The 22165-nt window shown below is 39.1% G+C and overlaps 1 protein-coding gene across 1 annotated transcript; it reads left to right on the top strand.

Annotated features, from left to right (window-relative positions):
• Positions 1-10: 10 nt before the first annotated feature.
• MED4 (mediator complex subunit 4) lies at positions 11-20462 on the top strand. The gene is made up of 7 exons (XM_082675382.1): positions 11-151; positions 10707-10773; positions 13219-13389; positions 15158-15215; positions 16010-16096; positions 17589-17720; positions 19511-20462. Exons 1-7 carry the CDS (start codon positions 27-29, stop codon positions 19681-19683), a joined length of 813 nt encoding a protein of 270 aa, XP_082531508.1. The 5' UTR covers positions 11-26; the 3' UTR covers positions 19684-20462.
• Positions 20463-22165: the final 1703 nt, after the last annotated feature.

Raw genomic sequence — 22165 nt, 5'->3', positions numbered from 1 at the left:
GCGCGCACGCTGGGCCGTTGCGGAGAATGGCGGCGTCTTCTAGTGGCGAGAAGGAGAAGGAGCGGCCGGGCGGCGGCTCGGGAGCTGCAGGCGGTAACAGCACGCGTGAGAGGCTGCTGTCTGCGCTGGAGGATCTGGAGGTCTTGTCGAGGTGAGGCCGTCGGCCTGAGGGCCTGGCTGGGGCTGGGCAGGGAGGTCTGACTCGGGACCACCGGCCTGTCTTGGGCTTGGTGGGGAGGGCCACGCTCGGGGCTGCGGCGCACGCTCCCAAGGACAGTGCACGAGGGTCGGGACGTGGGCCTGCAACCCTCAGGGGCTCGGACGGCATATTCCCCCTTTAGAGGACATTTTAATACTGACAGTGACTCTGGAACCCCTGACTATCACAATCGTAGCGAACCTTAGAGGTCGCTGGGTGTGAGTCCCTTCGTCCACCGACATTCGACAGACATGTCAGGAACTCCCCTGGGTGCTGCGCGCTGGGAGAGGTCTTGCGGGGGAGGCTGGATGTCGACGAGAAGGAGCCCCGTGTCAAGGGGGAGAGACTTACATGTCAACAGTGACTGTGGCGCGGAGCTTGTTTTGATAGGTAGTTAGGGCAGGCTTCCTGGAGAAAGGACTGTATGGGGCGAATGAGTCCCGCAGACCTATTAGGCGGCATGTGCCTGGAACAGCATGTGCAAAGGCCTGGAACAGGAACACGCACGACTTGGTGCTGGAATTACCAGTTTGGGGTGGCTGGAGTGCAGTGTGTGTGGCAGAGGTAGGAGATGAAATTGGATGTCCTCCTCCTTATTCTGCCATTTTTCATGGTAATCTGTCAGATTGAAGCGTTCCTTAGCTCCAATGCATTCACTTGGATGTTAAAATTGTTCTGGTTCTTACTCCTAAAATGTTCCCATCCCCACTGTTATAATTAATTCTTAATGCAGCTTCCCAACAGTTTCACTTGCCTTAATGCTTCTGCATTTTATCCTTCTATATTACCTGAGAGCAGAGCTATCTTTTTAAAAAAGCTTCTGGTATTACTTTTCTGCTTTAGAATATTTGGTAGCTTCCCATTGCCCAGTGAAGTAAAGTTCAAACTCTTTAGCTTATCGTGCAGTAAAGCCATTCTCCACCCCTGTTAATCCATCTTGTTGTCCTTACTTACTGCCGCATCCCTCTGCCCTCCCATACCCTTTATTCCAGCCTCGGTGAATGCTCCCCATTCTCAAGCTGGCTAGCTTCCTCATCTTCAGTACCGTTTTTACTCCACCTCCAACTTGATGAATCATTCATTTACCCTCCAGAATCCAGTTCAAGTGTCACCTTTTCTGTAGTCAACATTCTTTGACGTTTTTGAATAAGTCATATATAGGCATACCTTGTTTTATTCCACTTTATTGCACTTTGCAGATTTTTTTTTTTTTTTACAGATTGAAGCTTTGTGGCAACCCTGTGTCAAGCAAGTCTGTTGGTGCCATTTTTCCAACAGCATTATTTTTAAATTAATACTGTTTTATTTTATTTTTTAAACTTTCTTTTTTTAAATTTATTTTATTATTATTTTTTTAAATTTTATTTTATATTGGAGTAAAGTTGGTTTACAATGTTGTCTTAGTTTCAGGTGTACAGCAAAGTGATGCAGTTATACATATACATCTGTAACCAAGTCCAGGCTCCTACTGCTAACCACATGACAGGCTAATAAATCAAGAGATGAGGTGTTGGGGCAGGGAATAGAGACGTTATTCAGAAAGCCAGCAAACCGGGAGGATGCTGGACTCATGCCCCGAAGAACCATCTTGCCTGAGTTAGAATTCAGGCTTCTTTTATACTAAAAGGGGAGGGGCTAAAGTCAAAAATTTAGGTCAGCCTCCTGCGGGGATGTGTTCATTTCTTCCTCCCTGCAGTCTTTCACAGGTGGGCCTGGTCAAGATGTTTCGCATGAGCTCAGCAAAGGTGTTTTAGCTTAATGCTCATTACCCGGAGGCAGGACTCCCAGAGATGGGCCATCATGTATAATTTAAGCTTATAGGCAACGTCTCTTTAGTAATTAACTTGTAATAGAATACAAAGGTTCTTCCCTATTACAGATTTTTCTTTTTCAGATTCTTTTCCCATATAGGTTATTACATACAGAGCTCCCTGTGCTATACAGTAGGTCTTTGTTGATGATCTGTTATATATAGTGGTGTGTATATGTTGATCCCAACATCCTAATTTATCCCTCCCCCCCACCTGTCCCCTTTGGTAACCCTAAGTTTGTTTTCTAAATCTGTGAGTCTGTTTTGTAAATAAGTTCATTTATATCGTTCTTTTAGATTCCACGTATAAGTGATATCATATGATATTTGTCTTTCTCTGTCTGACTGACTTCACTTAGAATGATAATCTCTAGGTCCATCCATGTTGCCGCAAATGGCATTATTTCATTCTTTTTTTATGGCTGAGTAATATTTTATTGTATATATGTATCACATCTTCTTTATCCGTTCGTCTTTTAATGGACATTTAGGTTGCTTCCATGTCTTGGCTATTGTAAATAGTACTGCGATGAACATTGGGGTGCATGTATCTTTTTGAATTACGGTTTCCTCTGGATATGTGCCCAGGAGTGGGATTGTTGGATCATATGATAGGTCTATTTTTAGTTTTTTAAGAAACCTCCATACTTTTCTCCATAGTGGCTGTACCAATTTACATTCCCACCAGCAGTGTAGGAGGGTTCCCTTTTCTCCACACCCTCTCCAGCATTTATTGTTTGTAGACTTTTTGATGATGGCATTCTAACTGGTGTGAGGTGATACCTCATTGTAGTTTTGATTTGCATTTCTCTAATAATCAGCGATGTTGAGCATTTTTTCATATGACTGTTGGCCATCTGTATATGTTCTTTGCAGAAATGTCTATTTAGGTTTTCTGCCCATTTTTGGATTGGGTTGTTTTTTTGATATTGAGCTGCATGAGCTGTTTGTATATTTTGGAGATTAATCCCTTGTTGGTCGCATTGTTTGCAAATATTTTCTCCCATTCTGTGGGTTCTTTTCGTTTTGTTTAAGGTTTCCCTTGCTGTGCAAAAGCTTTCAAGTTTGATTAGGTCCCATTTGTTTATTTTTGTTTTTATTTTCATTACTATAGGAGGTGGATCAAAAAAGATCTTGCTGCTATTTATGTTAGAAAGTCTTCTGCCTATGTTTTCCTCTAAGAGTTTTATAGTATCTGGTCTTACATTTAGGTCTTTAATCCATTTTGAGGTTATTTTTGTGTGTGGTGTTAGAGAGTGTTCCAATTTCATTCATTTACATGTGGCTGTCCAGCTTTTCCAGCACCACTTATTGAAGAGACTATCTTTTCTCCATTGTATATTCTTGCCTACTTTGTTGTAATTAACTGACCATAGGTGCATGGGGTTATTTCTGGGCTTTCTATCCTGTTCCACTGATCTGTAAATGTGTCTTTGTGCCAGTACCATACTGTTTTGATTACTGTAGCTTTATAGTATAGTCTGAAGTCAGGGAGTCTGATTCCTCTGGCTCTTTTTCTTTCGCAACATTGCTTTGGCTGTTTGGGGTCTTTTGTGTTTCCATACAAATTTTAAGATTTTTTTCTTCTAAAGATCTGCAAAAAATGCCATTGGCAATTTGATAGGGATTGCATTGAATCTGTAGATTGCCTTGAGTAGTATAGTAATTTTGACAGTATTGATTCTTCCAATCCAAGAACATGGTGTATCTTTCCACCTGTGTCATCTTCCCATTTCTTTTATCAGCGTCTTATAGTTTTCAGAGTACAGGTCTTTTGTCTCCTTAGGTAGGTTTATTCCTAGGTATTTTATTCTTTTTGATGCGATGCTAAATGAGATTGTTGCCTTAATTTCTCTTTCTGATCTTTTGTTGTTAGTGTATAGAAATGCAAGAGATTTCTGTTTATTAATTTTTGTACCCTGTAGCTTTACCGAAATCATTGGTGAGCTCTAATAGTTTTCTGGTAGTGTCTTTAGGATTTTCTTTGAATAGTATGTCATCTGCGGTGACAGTTTTACTTATTTTATTTCTTTTTCTTCTCTGATTGTCATGGTTAGGGCTTCCAAAACTATGTTGAATTAAAGTGGTGAGAGTGGACATACTTGTCTTGTTCCGGATCTTAGAGGAAATGCTTTCAGCTTTTCACCTTTGAGTATGATGTTAGCTGTGGGTTTGTCATATGTCTTTATTATGTTGAGGTAGGTTCCCTCTTTGCCCACTTTCTGGAGAATTTTTATCATAAATTGGTGTTGAATTTTGTCAAAGGCTTTTTCTGCATCTATTGAGATGATCATATGGTTTTAATTCTTCAGTTAATGTGTATCACACTGATTTGTGGATATTGAAAAATCCTTGCATCCCTGGGATAAATCCCACCTGATCATGGTGTATGATCCTTTTAATGTATCCTGGATTTGGTTTGCTAGTATTTTGTTGAGGATTTTTGCATCTATGTTCATTAGTGATACTGACCTATAATTTTCTTTTTTTGTGGTATTTTTGTCTGGTTTTGGTATCAGGGTGACGGTGGCTTCATTAAATGAGTTTGGGAGTTTTACTTCCTCTGCAGTTTGTTTTGTTTTTTTGTTTTTGTGGTACGCGGGCCTCTCACTGCTGTGGCCTCTCCCGTTGCAGAGCACAGGCTCCGGATGCGCAGGCTCAGCGGCCACGGCTCACGGGCCCAGCCGCTCTGCGGCATGTGGGATCCTCCCAGTCCGGGGCACGAACCCACATCCCCTGCATCGGCAGGCGGACCCTCAACCATTGTGCCACCAGGGAAGCCCTGCAATTTTTTGAAATAGTTTCAGAAGAATAGGTGTTAACTCTTCTCTAAATGTTTGATAGAATTCGCCTGTGTAGCCGTCTGGTCCTGGACTTCTGTTTGTTGGGAGTTTTAAAATCACAGTTTCAATTTCAGTACTTGTGATTGGTCTGTTCATATTTTCTACTTCTTCCTGGTTCAGTCTTGGGAGATTGTACCCTTCTAAGAATTTGTCCATTTCTTGTAGGTTGTTCATTTTATTGGCATATAGTTTAAGAACAGCTAATGGTTAATTGGAAAATACCTCCCTTGCTACTTTTTGAACCAATTTTTTCCACTTGCTTGAATTCTGGGTCTTGTTCTGTTTGAAATATTCCCTTGAGCTCTTTCTTCTTTTGGGAGAATTCTCACCAGAAGCCCAAGTCTAATACTTGATTGACTTCTAGAATTTTTGCTAAGGAATCTTGATGACACTGATGAGTGTGAAATTAGTTGAGTTAAAATGATCCTTATTATTTGTTCATTTTGACTAACCACATGGTATGGATGGTGGTAATTAATTTTTCTGTAAATATGTTGACTTTGTGAAGAAGTAACACCCCCTTTGGGAAGCAATGGATGCTGCCTTTTGTTCTGAGTAGGTCTTAGTCTGAGAATTTCAAATCTTTGCCTTAGTATAACCAAAGAACTGTTACATCTCACCCTTCTACTCTGGAGTCCAGTAAATTCGTTTCTTTTCTCAGCTTTACTTGCTGTAACATAATTTGTCTGTTTTGCTGAGTAACCCTAGTATATATTTCATGTCCACCAAGTTCAGGAACTGTGTTTCTGAGCCTACCCATTCAGTATAATGGTCTTTGAGAACATCTCCTGACATTGGACAGCCCAGTAGTCGATATTGAGATCTTGCCTCTAGATTGGCTCCTGGGCTGTCTATCTATGGTGTGTTTACCTGATGCTGTCGGTACTATAGGAGTGCATATACTTGGTATTCATGTACTCTTTGCTTGAGATAGCATAGCTAAGTAATTTATCAGTTATGTTAAATTTGAGACTAAATTGAAATTCTCTTGTATCTAGATTTGACCAATTTATCCCTCTCTATATTTGATTCTTGATTGTCAAGTATAGCATTTTCCGTTTGATGAAGTGTATTTATCCACTGAAATTCTGAATCATTTAAATTTTCCTCAGGAACCTCGGTGTTTCTGAAACTTTCTCCTTCAGCTTTCCCGTTGTACATGATCACCTGAAGTGCTGAGTTCTCTTTTGCTTCCTCTAAAAGAAGCTGTAGTTCTTCTGCTTCCCATGCTCCAGGAATGCCAAAAAGACTTGGATTTCTCGTTAATTTGTAGTCCTCACTGAATCTGTTGACAGATTGGTTAAAGCCTTCTTTCTTGAGGCGCTCTGCTGCCTGTGGTAATAGCCATTGTCTTAGAAGTTCGTTTTTCTTTTTCTCTGATTTTCTCATGCCGTATCTGCCACATTGTTTTATTTGTTCATCTCTAAAGAAAGACTGGGTGACAGTAAGCAAGTGAGAATTTCTCTCTTTTATAATCCTGGAAATGGTTGTTGGTGGTGATGGAAGAGATGTCACTTTGGTTTGCCACCTAAGACTCATTGGAACTCCTCCACAGAATGAGGCTGCTCCAGTGTGATTGGCTTTCCAGAAAGTCCCATTATGTGGCCAGTCACACATAGATACTTATACTGATTCTGTGATATGTGAAGTTTGTCATTATCCTATGAATGAACTTATTCTCTTTGCATTTTTTTATGAAAAATGAAAAAAACCTCATTATTGTAACCTCTTGACTTTAGAAAGTAGTGGTTGTGAAATTTGGCATATATTTTTTTACTCTTACCTGATTATATAGCCTTCTAGTATATTATTGGGGTGGCCAAAAAGTTCCTTAGGTTTTTAAGTAAAAATGAAAGACACATTTTTCATTTTCACCAAGAACTTCATTGAACAACGTATTCACCCTTTTGTTCCACTACCTTCTGCCATTTTTCAGGCAACTTCATAATTCCATCTTCCCAAAACTTTTTATCTTTTTGAGCAAAGAACTGTTCCAGGTGCCTTTTACAGTCTTCCAGGGAATTGAAATTCTTTTCATTAAGAGAATTTTGTAAAGACCGAAATAAATGGAAATCCGAAGGTGCAATGTCTGGTGAATACGGTGGACGAATCAGAACTTCCCAGCCAAGCTGTAACAGTTTCTGCCTGGTCATCAAAGAAACATGCGGTCTTGTGGTATCCTGATGGAAGATTATGCGTTTTCTGTTGACTAATTCTGGATGCTTTTCGTGCTTTCAGTTGGTCTAATTGGGAGCAGTACTTGTTGGAATTAATCGTTTGGTTTTCCGGAAGGAGCTCATAATAGAGGACTCCCTTCCAATCCCACCATATATACAACATCACCTTCTCTGGATGAAGACCGGCCTTTGGTGTGCTTGGTGGTGATTCATTTCACTTGCCTCATGATCTCCTCCGTTCCACATTATTGTACAGTATCCACTTTTCATCACCTGTCACAATTTGTTTTAAAAACGGAACATATTCGTGACGTTTCATTAGAGAATCACATGCGGAAATATGGTTAAGAAGGTTTTTTTTGCTTAACTTATGTGGAACCCAAACATCAAAGCAATTCACATAACCAAGCTGGTGCAAATGATTTTCAGCGCTAGGTTTCGATATTGTGTGTCAGCTATCTCCCGCGTGGTCTAACGTTGATTGTTCTCAATTAATGTCTCGGTTTGATTGCCATCAACTTCAACTGGTCTGCCTGACTGTGGAGCATCATCCAGCGAGAAATCTCCAGCACAGAACTTCACAAACCACTTTTGACATGTTTGATCAGTCACAGCGCCTTCTCTGTACACTGCACAAATCTTTTTTTGCATTTCAGTTGTGTTTTTACCTTTCTTGAAATAATCAAGCATAATGTGCTGAAAATGTTGCTTTTTTTCTTCCATCTTCAGTATTAAAATGGCTACACAAAAATTCACCAGGTTTGGTAAGTGCTTTTTTAAATGCATGCTGACATGACAGCTGTCACAGTACAGTCTAACAAAGTTGTTTTGAATGAAGTTAAAGACCACTAAGCGCTGCTAGAGCCATCTACGGAAAAAACCGAACGAACCTTTTGGCCAATCCAATACTTTGTAAGATGTGATAGAATCAGGTAGTCTTTGGAGGAATTTAAAAAAATAGAAACCTATAGGTAGATTGTAGTCTAAAAAGTTTTTCTTAACCTGTTTGTAACTCAGAACTCATTGTGGAACAGAAACCACATTGATAGGAGTCTTGAGGTTTCCCCACCAGCCTATTAATTGTTTACCTGGGGCTTCCCTGGTGGCGCAGTGGTTAAGAATCCGCCTGCCAATGCAGGGCATGGGTTCAAGCCCTGGTCCGGGAAGATCCTGCATGCCGCGGAGCAACTAAGCCCGTGCGCCACAACTACTGAAGCCCGTGCGCCTAGAGTCTGAGCTCCGCAACAAGAGAAGCCACCGCAATGAGAAGCCCGCGCACAGCAATGAAGTCCCAGTGCAGCCAAAAATAAATTTAAAAAATAAATTAATTTAAAAGAAAATTGTTTACCTGAAGTGTAGTATCACAAATAATATAGGACCTAACCCTGTATAAGTTATATTTGTGTGGAAATGTGGGAGGATTCTAATTTGGCATGCCAGGAGTACAGCTGCTTCCTTTGTAGCGCTACGGGCCTCCCACTCCCATAATGAGAGAGAGGACAGGGGGTCCTTCAGCCTCTCTTCTCCTTTGGAGTGGACAGAGGTTTCCACTTTGTCCTAGACAGTTAGTGAAGAGCACTGAATCTTACAGACCTCTCCCTCCCTCCCTTAAAGTAAGCCCTTGTAAGGTTTTCTGTTGATTTATACTCCCAGATTGGCAAGAAAGGGTCATTCTGCATCTCCCACCATACCCCCAACCCCTTACCACCATCCCTTCCCCACAGAAACCAGCTTTTATTTAGGCCAGGGGTTCTCAACTCTCTTCATCTCATTAATGGGGTGCAGAAAAGGGCTAATATAACATGCTATTTTCATAAAATGTCTGTTTAATCCATTAGCAAGTCCTGTCAGCTCTGCTTCCAAAATATATCCTAAATCTGTCCATGTTTCCCCATTTCCATTACTAAATCCTAGTGGCTAGGACGTAGTCAAAGCCAGTGTCATCTTTTGCCTGGGACACTACAAAAACCACCTAACTTGATTCCCTTTCTAGCTCTCTTACAGTCTGTTCTCCAGATAGTTCAGCAGTTGTTTAAAAATGTAAATCAGGTCATGTCCTTTGCCTGTTTAAAATAATCCAGTAGCTTCTCTTTGCACTTAAGAGTGAAATACTAATCCTGTACCCTGACCTACAAGGCCCTACACAATCCAGCCCGCCCCCTCCCTCTCTCTTTCACTCCCTCCCTCCCTCCATTGTCCTTATTTTGTATCCTGCTCCCTGGTGCCTGCTGTGCTCTGGCCACATTTCCTCAAACCCGTCTTTGAGCCAGTGAGCTAGCTGGGTCTTTTACCAAGCATTCTTTCCTCCCACATCTCCTGGCTGGCTTCTCTTGTTTAATTCATGTTTTACTTCAAAGATATTCCCATAGAGAAACCTTCCCTGACCACCCAGTTTAAGTAGCCAAAACTACCTCACTGACCCTCTCTGGTTTAACACTGCTTTATTTTCTTCCTAACCCCTGTCACTCTGGTTTTACTTACATATTTTTTGTCTTCTCTATTAGAATTTAATTGCCATTGTTCACTTTACTAACCCAAGCATCTAGAAAGTGCCTGGCACTCAAGAAACATTTGAATGAGTGAATGAAGACTTTTTATTCCCTTATCTACTTTTTTCATTAATTAGGTAATTAATTCATACATAATGGTGTATGGGAGGGAGGTTGAGTCCAATTTGCACCATCCACTAAAATAGCCTGAGGCTAGTGAGTGGAAGGTGGAACTATGAAGGTAAAAATAGCATGGCAGCCAGTGAGAAGGTACAAACCCTGGGCTGACTAGTAGTGTCAGGTAGTTAATTGTGAAGCTGTCCTCTCCTGGATAATTTCTGAATTAAGTCCCATCTATCAACAGTTTTGAAACTAATATATAGAATATTACCTGCTACACATTTTTCCCCAATCATTCTACTGTTTTTCATGTAGAAAATTAGCATATTTAACAAATGAGCATTCTAGAAATGTATGATTTATTATATGTAAGTATCCCTCTTAGCTGATACCTGTTTGGTTAATTTAAAAATTTGCAGGTGAGAAGTTTTGTGTCACAACTACTCAGTTCTGCCATTGTAGTGGCAAAGCAGCCTCAGGCAATATGTAAATGAAGGGGAGTGGCTATCATCAAAGAAAAGTTATTTACAAAAACCACAGATGGGCTGCATTTGGCCTGTAGACCCCTTATGTAGGAGTTTTTCTTGCATAAACCACGCATAATGCATTGTCTGCATTTTCTACTTTGGTTTCTTTAAAGTGAAATGAGCACTTGGACACTCATCAAGCAGACTTAGGGCAGGCTCTTGCTGAGTTTTTATGACTTTACTTCTCCTGGTTCCATAGTTATTCTTTACAAACCTCTGTTAAGTGTTTCCAAGCTTAGGTTTTTATAGAAACAGTTTTTCCTATTCACAGTCATACTTCATTTGTATTTATATACTCAATTTATACAATTATAGTAATAGTAAAGTTTGAGTAAATGGGCCTGGTAATGAACACAGCTGAGTCTTGGTGAGAATGTACTGTGCCAGTGAGAGCTGAAGTCCACAGTCAAAGTGGCCTGTGGGGCAATAGCTCTGAGTACTCAGCTTGCTGTGGGTACTGTGAATCCAGCAAGTCAGTCAGGTGGAGATCAGGTAGAGCCTCTATTGTATTTACTTTGCAAACTTTGTTTTTGTTTTATAGAGAACTTATAGAAATGCTGGCGATTTCTAGAAACCAAAAGTTGTTACAGTCTGGAGAGGAAAACCAGGTAAGTGGTTTCTTTTTGAATTAAACACAAAAAAACCTCCCATCATTTCTACAATTTCCTATTTATATTTACTTTGTGTGAGAACAGGAAGATCAGATTCTATTAAATTATTAATTGCAGTTTTTAAATTGAGTTTTTTTCATCATTTAGGTAAGGTATAATTGACATGTAATATTGTTTTTTTTTTTGTTTTTTTGCGGTACGCGGGCCTCTCACTGTTGTGGCCTCTCCCGTTGTGGAGCACAGGCTCCGGATGCGCAGGCTCAGCGGCCATGGCTCACAGGCACAGCTGCTCCGCGGCATGTGGGATCTTCCTGGACCGGGGCACAAACCCGTGTCCCCTGCATCGGCAGGTGGACTCTCAACCACTGTGCCACCAGGGAAGCCCGACATGTAATATTGTATTAGTTTAAGATGTATATCATAACAATTTGATATAGGTACATAATGCAAAATGATTACCACAGTAAGTTTAGTTAACATCCATCACCTCACATGGTTAAGTTTGTTTGTTTGTTTGTTTTTTTGCCATACCACGCGGCATGTGGGATCTTAGTTCCCCAAGCAGGGATGGAACCCATGCCTCCTGCAGTGGAAGTGTGGAGTTTTAACCACTGGACCACCAGGGAAGTGCCCAGTTTTCTTTTCTTTATTTTTTTTTTCCTTAAACAAATTTTATTTATTTATCTATCTATCTATTTATTTATTTATTTTGGGCTGCATTGGGTTTTTGTTGCTGCACATGGTCTTTCTCTAGTTGTAGTGAGCAGGGGTTACTCTTTGTTGCGGTGCGCAGCCTTTTCTTGTTGTGGAGCACATGGGCTTCAGTAGTTGTGGCGCACGGGCTTAGTTGCTCTGCAGCATATGGGATCTTCCCAGAGCAGGGCTCGAACCTGTGTCCCCTGCATTGGCAGGCGGATTCTTAACCACTGTACCACCAGGGAAGTCCTTTCTCTTCTTATGATAAAAACTTCTAAGAAAATTGCAGGGAAAGTGGCACCTTTTCATGTACCTGTTGACCATTTGTATGTCTTTGGAAAAATGTCTGTTCAGTTCCTCTGCACATTTTTTTTTTTTTTTTTTTTTTTTTTGCGGGCCTCCCACTGTTGTGGCCTCTCCCGTTGTGGAGCACAGGCTCTGGACGCGCAGGCTCAGCGGCCATGGCTCACGGGCCCAGCCACTCCGCGGCATGTGGGATCTTCCCAGACCGGGGCACGAACCCGTGTCCCCTGCATCGGCAGGCAGACTCTCAACCATTGCGCCACCAGGGAAGCTCCTGCACATTTTTTAAGAACTTTTTGAAGTTGCTGAGATTTATTCTCTTAGCTATTTTCAAATTTACAGTACTGTATTCTTAATTATAGTCACCATGGTGTACGTTATATTTCCAGAACTTATTTATCTTATAGCCTGGAGTTTGTACCTTTTGACCACCTTTACCCATTTTGCCGCCTTCCCCCTGGCAGCCACCAATCTGAGCTCTTTTTCTATGTGTTTGGCTCTTTTTACATTCCACATATAACTGAGATCATACGGTGTTTGTCTTTTTCTGTCTGACTTATTTCCTTTAATGCAATGTTCTTAAGGTCCATCCATGTTATCCCAGATGCCAAGATTTCCTTCTTTTTTTGTGGCTGAATGATATTCCTTTGTGTGTGTGTGCATGTGTATAGATTTACATCACGTTTTCTTTATCCATTCATCCATTCATGGACATTTAGATTACTTCCTTGTCTTGGCTATTGTGAATAATGCTACAGTGAACATACGAGTGCAGATATCTTTTCGAAAATAGTGATCTCATTTCCTTTGGATAAATACTCAGAAGTAGAATTGCTGGATCATATGGTAGTTCTAATTTTAATTTTTTAAGTAACCTCCACACTTAATGGAATGTTTTCCACAGTAGTTGCACCAATTCAGATTCTGAGGGTTCCCTTTGTCTCCACATTCTCACCAACATTTGTTAATCTTTTGTCTTTCTGATTATAGCTGTTCTAGCTGGTGCAGGGTCATATCCAGTTGTGTTGATTTGCACTTCCCTGGTGATTAGTGAAGTTGAATACCTTCTCATGTATTTTTGGCCGCTTGTATATGTTTGGAGAAATGTCTGTTCAGTTCCTGGTGTCAACTAATAAAATCATCTCAAATTTTACCTTCCCTGAGAAATGAATAAACCTGCTCATTTTGGCATATTGCTAGTTCTGAAAGGTTTGTTTTATTTTGTGTGAAAGAATAGCATATAATTAGAAAAAGCAGAAAACCTTGATATTAATCTCTTCTAAAATAATCATAGGTAGGCTATTTTTAACAATGATTAGTAAACAGTACTTTGAAGGTGTTAAGACTTTATGGACTAGCCAATTCACACGTGGATTCTTTGTTTCACTGGAATGTAGTTCTTCAGTATTCTGTTGTCTGCTTTAATCACCTATTATCTGACAGGTCCTGGAGTTGTTAATTCATAGAGATGGGGAATTTCAAGAACTAATGAAATTGGCACTTAATCAGGGAAAAATCCATCATGAAATGCAAGTTTTAGAAAAAGAAGTAGAAAAAAGAGACAGTGATATTCAGCAACTACAAAAACAGCTAAAGGAAGCGGAACAGATACTGGTAAGTTGATAGAGGCTGTTTCTTAATGTAAAAAAGGATACTATTTACTCTTTCTGAAAAGTAAATCTATTACAATTTTGAAGTGGTAGAAAACTTGAATTTCCAAGTCTAAAAGTGACCCCTTGTCACTTTGGTTAGATGAAAGACCATGTCATTCCCTTTTTTTTTAATGTTTATTTATTTTATTCGTTTATTTTATTTATTTATTTGGCTGCGTCTTGTCTTAGTTGCGGCACGCAGGATCTTTTCGTTGTGGCACGCGGGCTTCTCTCTAGTTGTGGCATGTGGGCTCGAGAGTGAGTGGGCTCTGTAGTTGCAGCACGAGGGCTCTCTCATTGAGGCGCACGAGCTCAGTAGTTGCGGCACGTGGGCTTAGTTGCCCCGCGGCAACTGAGATGTGGGATCTCAGTTCCCTGACCAAGAAGAAGGCGGATTCTTTACCACTGGACCACCGGGAAGTCCCTCCCTTTTTAATTATTGTTTTCCGATAGTCTGCATTACTTTTGAGCCATATTTTCATTATTTGAAGATTTCACAAGTTTGAATTAATAGAAATGGGAAGTTTTACTTTTATCCTGTCCTAAGTTTTCATTTGTTAATAGTCTAAATCTCTACTTCAGTTTTAGAAATAATTTTTGAAATCAGTAAAAGTATATACCAATTTTATATATTGATTAAAATTTACATTTATTTAGTCTTCCATCCTAAACTAGATGGGATTTATATGTAAATATATATAGATATAGATATATGTTAAGGACTCTAGTTTTTCCTTTCTTGTTCTTGGCTACTATTTCAAAGAGACAATTTATTTGTTATTATTTGCTCAGTTATTTCACTAAATACTAACTAATGTCATTGTTATGTGGTGGTATTGCAGGAAGACCTGAGTTTGATTCTCATATGGACCAGACATTGCTGGCTCCTCTCTAGATTAGATTTCCAAAAGACAGTGAACACAAGGACTATAAAAAGACTAAATTTTATGATTTAGATAGTGGCAACTAACAGTTATTAAGTACTAGTGCACCAGGCCCTGTACTTTGCACTTCATGTGTATTATCTCAATCTTCATCACAGTTATATGAGGTCAGTACCGTTATTCTGTTTTTACAGACAAAACCATAATTTTAAATGAATACCTACCTTGCCCAAGAGGTAAAAGTTGAGAGATGGAACATAAACCTAGATCTCTCTGACTCCATACTCTTAAATGCTGTGTTATGGTGGAGGATGCATATACTAGGTTAGCTTCATTTTACCCTTTAGTTTGCCTTTGCCCAGGGGAGGGTGGGTGGAAGAGTTCATTATAATAGTCATTAAGCATGGAGGTAATGGTAATGTATAAATGAATGAGACTATCAATCCAAGAATTTATCTTGTAAACTAGAAAAAAAATTTTTTTGGTATTTTATCCTTGAACTAGATATAAGAATAGGATGCTTTGGGAGTAGTACGTGGTCTGTTTTCTGCCTGTTTATGATAGATGACATAAAGAAAAAATGGTAGTGAACAATCCAATTTACATTTTGTTTCTAACAACTAATGTGTATGGAGATTGACTCATAAATGTTTCTTTTTTTCTTGACTGTAACTGATACAAATGATACCCTAGTGGTGGTTCAGAATATTACAAATAAATTGTGGGGATTTCCAAATTTTACATATTGTTTCTATGGGATAAATGATTTTGTGAATTTAGCCAAAAACTGGGCTTGGTATAGTTTTGAATAATCCATATTTCTTTTTTTAATGTTGTTTAAATTAGGCAACAGCTGTTTACCAAGCAAAAGAAAAACTCAAGTCAATAGAAAAAGCAAGAAAAGGTTAGTACTGTGGGAACACTGAATGACTTTCTGAAAAATCCAAATTTTGGTTTCAAGAAACTGATGAGAGGATTATTGGTAATCATTTGCTGCTGTTGAAAAGTTTCCAATAAATTTTCTTATAAAGTGTCTGCTATATAGCACTATGCTGGGCATTGCTAGGGAGGTGTCACATCCTTTTCCAGGTTATAAAAAGCAATAATAGAAGTTACGGCTATTACCCAAACGTGCAATAAAGACAGTGGGTTTTTTAAATTGTTGGGAGAGGAGAACATGGGCTGGAAGCAAATGGGATTTGAGGTGGATCTTGAAAGACTGTGAAGTCAGAACTAGATAAGGCTTTGGGATGTGTGCACATGTAGTGGTGCTTCGAGAGGCTCAGCATGGCTTCTCGTCCTGTCCTGCTTCTCTCTTTCAAAGGCTTCCATTTTGGATCTTTTAGATTGCATACTAAAAGTCAGAATTATAATGAAGACTTTGGTTACTTTTAATGATTTGTAGGTATGATTTACATCTAACTCGCCTCTTGTCCTATTTTAGATTAACTGCTGTTAAATGTTTGATGTGTGTTCTTCCAGATTTTTCTTAGATCTGTAATACATACGTAACAAGAACAATACAAATACATATATTCTAAAATAAAAACCAGGTTGTGCTATACATATTATTTACTAGTGTACTTTTTTAACCTAATGTATATATTTTAAGTATGAAGTGTATCTGTGATGTATGCACTGACAAACTTGTATGTTTACTAGACTGAAATGTTAACACTATCCTCTTGACTCTCTCAGGTGCTATCTCCTCTGAAGAAATAATTAAGTATGCACATAGGATTAGTGCAAGTAATGCTGTGTGTGCCCCACTGACCTGGGTCCCAGGTAAAAGTAATTCTCTTTTTACTAGATACATGTGGTTTTGAAAATTCTTAGGTGACTGTACACAAAAATAGGAAGAAAAGATTTAAATATGGAATGTATTTATCCTTAGAAACATGTTTCATATTTTCACATCTTTAGTGTCTTATAAGTGATAATATAGGCCATGGGGTTTTATCAGTTTGGTTTTCTACAAAGCTGTTGCCACTGGAAACTGTGTTTCTTTCCTTTTTTAAAAAAAAATAATTAATAAATTTTAAAAGTATAATATGTGATGATTCTAAAGCTATAGATTTATATACCTGTAAAACCCAGGCTGGCCAGAAGCTAACTTTTTTGAGCCATTAGGATTTCCACAAGGGTTCCAGCCTGAGAAAGAGACAGTCCCGACTCTTAGGGGATAAAGATGAAGCACTGGACACCAGCAGCAGACACACAGGACTGCAGAGAGCTGGAGTAATTAGAAATAGCAGAGAAATAAACTGCCACATATATATATATATTTTTTAACTTTTATTTATTTATTTGTTTGGTTGCATCAGGTCTTAGTTGCGACACGTGGGCTCCCTAGTCACTGCAGGCGGTCTCCTTAGTTGCGGCATGCCAACTCTTAGTTGCTGTGTGGCATGTGGGATCTAGTTCCCCGACCAGGGATTGAACCCCGGCCCCCTGCATTGGGAGCGCAGAGTCTTATCTACTGCGCCATCAGGGAAGTCCCTTGCTACATATACTGACAGCAGAGACGTCAGGTAGAGCAGCAGCCTTTTGGGAGGAATGGGAGGTAGTTATCTCAGCTCTAGTCAGTCCTGACGGTGGTATTTTGCCATACCTGAAACACTAAGGGTAGCTACGGTTTTGGAGGATAAATAATCTGGAGTTGGTGAGAAAATATTACCAAAAAACTGGTCCAAATCTGGCCAAGTTTTCATCAACCCAGAACTAAAAAGTGTGCTTTCATGATTGGAAATGAATGTTATTGGCTCCTGATACTCCACTGGAATGTTACAGGAATTAGCTTTCCTTCCAACCTCCCCGCAGCATGCGGCGTGTGGGACCTTAGTTCCTGGACCAGGGATGGAACCCGCGCCCCCTGCAGTGGAAGCGCGGAGTCTTAACCACTGGACCGCCAGGGAAATCCCCAGGAATTAGTCTTTAAATTACGTGATCAAAGAGGTTGGTTAGGAAAAGGTTTTAATTTAGAAGACTCAAGATTATACTTTTCTTTGTCATTTGGAATGTTTGCTTAAATGAGAGACTTCTTTTCATATAGAGAATAGTGTATTATTGTGAAGATCTAGAGAAGAAATAAAAATACATGTATTTAAAATTTTAATATATTATGTCTTAATAACAATTGATAAGATGACCTTCATATTCCAAAATTGAAAATGTGGCTTGAGTTCTTCAAAGTGAACCAAGGAAAATCAATATTTCAGAGAAGGTATCAAAGCTTATTTTCATATGTGACTGAATTAAAAGCAGTCTTATTTTTTAGGGGACCCACGGAGACCATACCCAACTGATTTGGAGATGAGAAGTGGATTATTGGGCCAGATGAACAACCCTTCCACTAATGGAGTGAACGGTCATCTACCAGGGGATGCACTTGCAGCAGGCAGATTGCCAGGTAACGTTAATCAGAATAATGCTTTCAAACAAAGGTTTTTTCCAGAAATGATGAGGAAGACAGAGATCTGAACAAGTTTGAGGGTCTGGACCCAACTCATTTTAGTTGCTAGGTTCTCTACCAGTTTATCCTCTCTGCTTCCTCTAGTTTAAAGACTGTTCTAGATGGAGGCTATGAAATTAGAATAAACTGATTTTATGTGCCATTTTCCTCAGGAATTAGGCCTCATTAACTAAGCTCCAAACATAGCTTTTTAAAATGAAGTATATTTTATAAACAGGATAAGATGTATGTATGTTCAGTTTAAAGAATACCAAGTGAGCACACTTGTGAAAAAACCCCAGATTAACAAAGTGACTAACAAAGCTTTTTATGGGCGTTTTAATACCTAAATAGAGTATCACTTTTTGTGAGACTCAGTTCATTCTGAACTTCAGCCTTCCTCAGATTTTGCATATAGGTTTGTACTGTTCTTATGTTTATTTTATGTTCCCCTTTTACCTTTTGTAGGTGACTTGTTTTGTTTTGATCTGGTAGAACATATTAAAAGTTTTTTAAAAGGCATAAAAAAGGGGAAAATTGCTCTTTTTTGAGCAGTTTTAATATTTTACATATTTCATGTTTTTTCGTGTATTTTTTACATCGCTAAAAACATACTGTAGATAATGCTTTTTTATGCTTAACATTTCATTGTAAGGCTGTCCCTGTGTTATTAAAAATAATTTTATAAACATCGCTGTTGTTAACTATCTAAAGTACAAACTGGGAAGTCACTGTGCATTAGTTTCCCTTGGTATCTCCTCATTTTTCTCATTGTGGTTTTACTGTGTCATAATATGCCAGTCAGGTCCAGGCAGGAGGCAGAAACCACACCAGCAAATATGAAGGAAAATGTAAAGAGCTACTGAGTAGTAACCAGGTACTAACTACTAGACAGTAAAGAGAAGTGTATTTTCTAAATGCAGTAATAACAGATGCAGGGGGCAGCTACTGCATGTAGGATGAGGCAGATAGCCAAGGAAGGGACCGACTGAGACGAGGCTCCCCCCCACCCCCACTCCCCATCCCAAGGCTGATATTCAGCCCGGAGTGGAAAAGGTGTAGCTCTGGCCTGTTGGATGGCAGAGAAGTTAGATGAGGTGTCACAGGCCAGAGCCGGCAAGTAGGAAATTATCCACTAGGGTCCAAGGGAGACTTGCTGGGAAGTCATCCAACTGGGATGCCACTGATGTCCTACACACCCACCAGACACCACAGGAGGGAAACGCAGGATCCCGGAAGGGAAGCCTGTTCCTCCTGTAGAGTCCTTGCAGTGCCCTCTACTGACAGAGCTTAACATTGTGGCTGCTGGCAAAGGAGAATTGTTTTCAGGGTCCAGGGAGAAGAGTGGAATTGAAGCTTAAGAGGCAGTTTAAACTGGAATACACAGTATAGTTTACATTAGCTACTTATAATATATAGAGAGAGAATATATAGAAAGTACTATATATGACTTATTATATATGTGCATAAAATATGTATAGACATGAGACATTCGATTTGAAATTATGAACATCTTGAATAGTGACTATAGGAAAGTATGATTTAAAAAAAATAAACCAGAGTCTAAACATCACGTTACTAAAACATCACATTTTTCCATGATAAATTTTATTGGCCAAATGTATATTTTGATTTCTAGCCTTTTAAGAAATTTTACTTCAGATTATTTGCATGAAGGAAAGTATAACTAAGAAGTAAATTAATTTTTAGTAAAGATGTTCTCATATGTGCTTCTTTCTTTTCTCCAGATGTCCTTGCCCCACAGTATCCATGGCAGTCAAATGACATAGCAATGAATATGTTACCACCAAATCACAGTAATGACTTTTTGTTGGAACCTCCAGGACATAACAAAGAAAATGAAGATGATGTAGAGGTTATGTCAACAGACTCCTCAAGCAGTAGTAGTGACTCTGATTAAAAAAGCATAAGACAAAAACATACAGAATTGAATACTATAGAATTCTGTTTCTTAAATAATTGCAAACCTGTAAAAATAGCCAGGTGATAATCGGCTATAGTGGAATTGTGCTGCCTATTAAAAATCACAGTGGACTTTCTTTTTAAAGCCAAAAAGCATGGTTTCAGTTCTAAACCACTAGGTGAATATTTAGAGAAAATCAAAATTTACTGTTGGAAAAAAAGATTATTCAGTTCATTGTTGTCTTGTTCTATTTCAGTTGTGTTGGACTTGTGCATAAGAGTTCTGGAAATAAGATTTTAGGGAAATGACCCATGTACATATCACTAATAGGCCTCCTGGAATTATTTAGAAAAGCATAAACAAAGGCAGCGGATCACTGAATGTGCATAACTCAGAATAACAGAAACCCTCATTTGAAAGTAAAGGCCGTTAGCTTCTGTCTCAGGAACAGGAGAAATTGTCTCAATTTGTCCTATTTGTAATTATTGTATATTTTGTAAGTAAACTCACTTTTGTTTGTACTTTCTATGCTTTTTTTTTTTAAATTTCAGCATAGGTAGGATATTTCTGTAAATCCAGTTGCATTTTGTACATACTTTAGAATTTGGAGGATGAATGAACATGAGGTAATGTATACATCTGAACTAGTAATACCAACTTTGGTAGGTTTCTTAAAGGCACACACTGCCATTCTTAGAAGAAATAAAATGAAGTAGTTTTTTAAACTAATTGAAAACTTACCATAATGTCATAACAAGCATAACAAATTGTATGAAAGGTTGTAGAATGGAAAACACTCTGGCCTTCACCTTCCCTCTTATGGCAGTTCCCAGAAGGAATCACTTTTAACTTCTGGTGGTTAACATCCATGTTTAAATAATATGCTTATACAGCTATATTTTGACTTATCAGTTTTAGACAGTATTGCACTCTTTACTCTTTTTCCTGATCTTTTGTGGAAAATTTAGCAAATATGGTTCAGCATAAAGGAGACACAATGAAATTAGCATTCTACCCAGAGATTATATCAATTAACATTTTGGTGTAGACTTTTATCTTAAAAAAAAATACACATTATATACATTTTGTTTGAAAAAAATAAGAATATTGTAAAAAGAAAAAGCATACCCCATATGAAGGATGTCAGACTTGTGCAAAGCACAATGGCCATGTTGGTTACATTTTAACTGTCTTGAAAGTGGTATTTCTCAAAGTCTGGCCACAAACCAAGCGTATCCAAATTACTGTGGTGGCCGTTAGAAGGCAGATTCAAGAACCTGCTTCTTACCTGCTGAATGGGAATCTGTGTGAGGCCTTCACATCCAAATCTAAGTACTGGGACCTTAAAGCCTTTAAGATCCTTGTCAGTCACTTGCCATTCACAATTCAAGAATCTTAGCACCTCTTCCCTCCAGGGGTTTTTACTTATAAACCAACAGAGACTAAGAACATAAAAAAAATAAACCCAAATGGAAAAATAGGACTAATTAATATATAGATTCCTTATGAGTTGATGGTTCAGTGGATTAGAAAACAAGTGGAAATTTCACATGTACCTCAAAGAAATCACGCTGCTGTATACATGCTCACTTGGCGTTTATCTGTACAGCTCTACAACCCCTCATCCAAAACCCTCGGGTCTAAATGTATCTCAGAACTTGGATTTTTAAAAATATTCTAGAAAGTTAATAGGACTTATATATCATATGTTATATAATACCTCCAGCAAGATCTCAAGAGCCATCTTATAAATTAAGCACATTAAACTTTCATTTTAAGGCACGTTTCACATACACGTTATTTAGCATTTTCCCCCAAAACACAGGAACTTGTCCTCATTATTCCTCACTGTTGGTAAACGGACGTTTGGATTTCAGCTTCCCCCACCTGGTTTCGGACTTTGTGCAGGTCTTTAACCTCCAAGGCAACTCTGTTTCTATTTCAGACTCTAGCTCCTCTCTCCCTACACCTATAGAAACAGTTCTCCTTTATGTCCCTCCAAATACCTGGAACAACATTTGCATTCCCTTCTCTGAGTATGCTCAGCACTACTTGTCTTGTTCCAGCCCAGGACAAGGACTAGTTAAGAACTACTAGAAGGTCAATTTTTCACTCAACCAGCACACACTGGGCATTTAGTACTCCCAGTCACCACTGGCTGCTGTGTGTATAATACACACAGTCTCCAGCCTGAAGTTTACTTTCCCCGGGGAGGCAAGCAATCAACAGAACACAGCAAGGCATGTGCTGCAGTTCACAGGCACTGAACCAAGCTCAAGACTGCAAATAATCAACGGTGGTGCTCAGCCACAGTAAATACCCCGAGAATCACACCTGATCCCTGAAATGTGGACATGTTTCCTCTTCATTCATACAAACAGTGCTTATGCAAACTATGCACTATAAACGAGCACCTATTTTCAGCCATTTTTAAGAAGGCTGATTTGGGAGCATTTTATCTGCAGAATCTATTATTTCA

This window comes from Grampus griseus (assembly GCF_964374135.1).
Source record: "Grampus griseus genome assembly, chromosome: 18".
Lineage (NCBI taxonomy): Eukaryota > Metazoa > Chordata > Mammalia > Artiodactyla > Delphinidae > Grampus > Grampus griseus.
The sequence above is the reverse complement of the archived record's forward strand: the minus strand, read 5'-3'. Positions and strand labels throughout refer to the sequence as shown.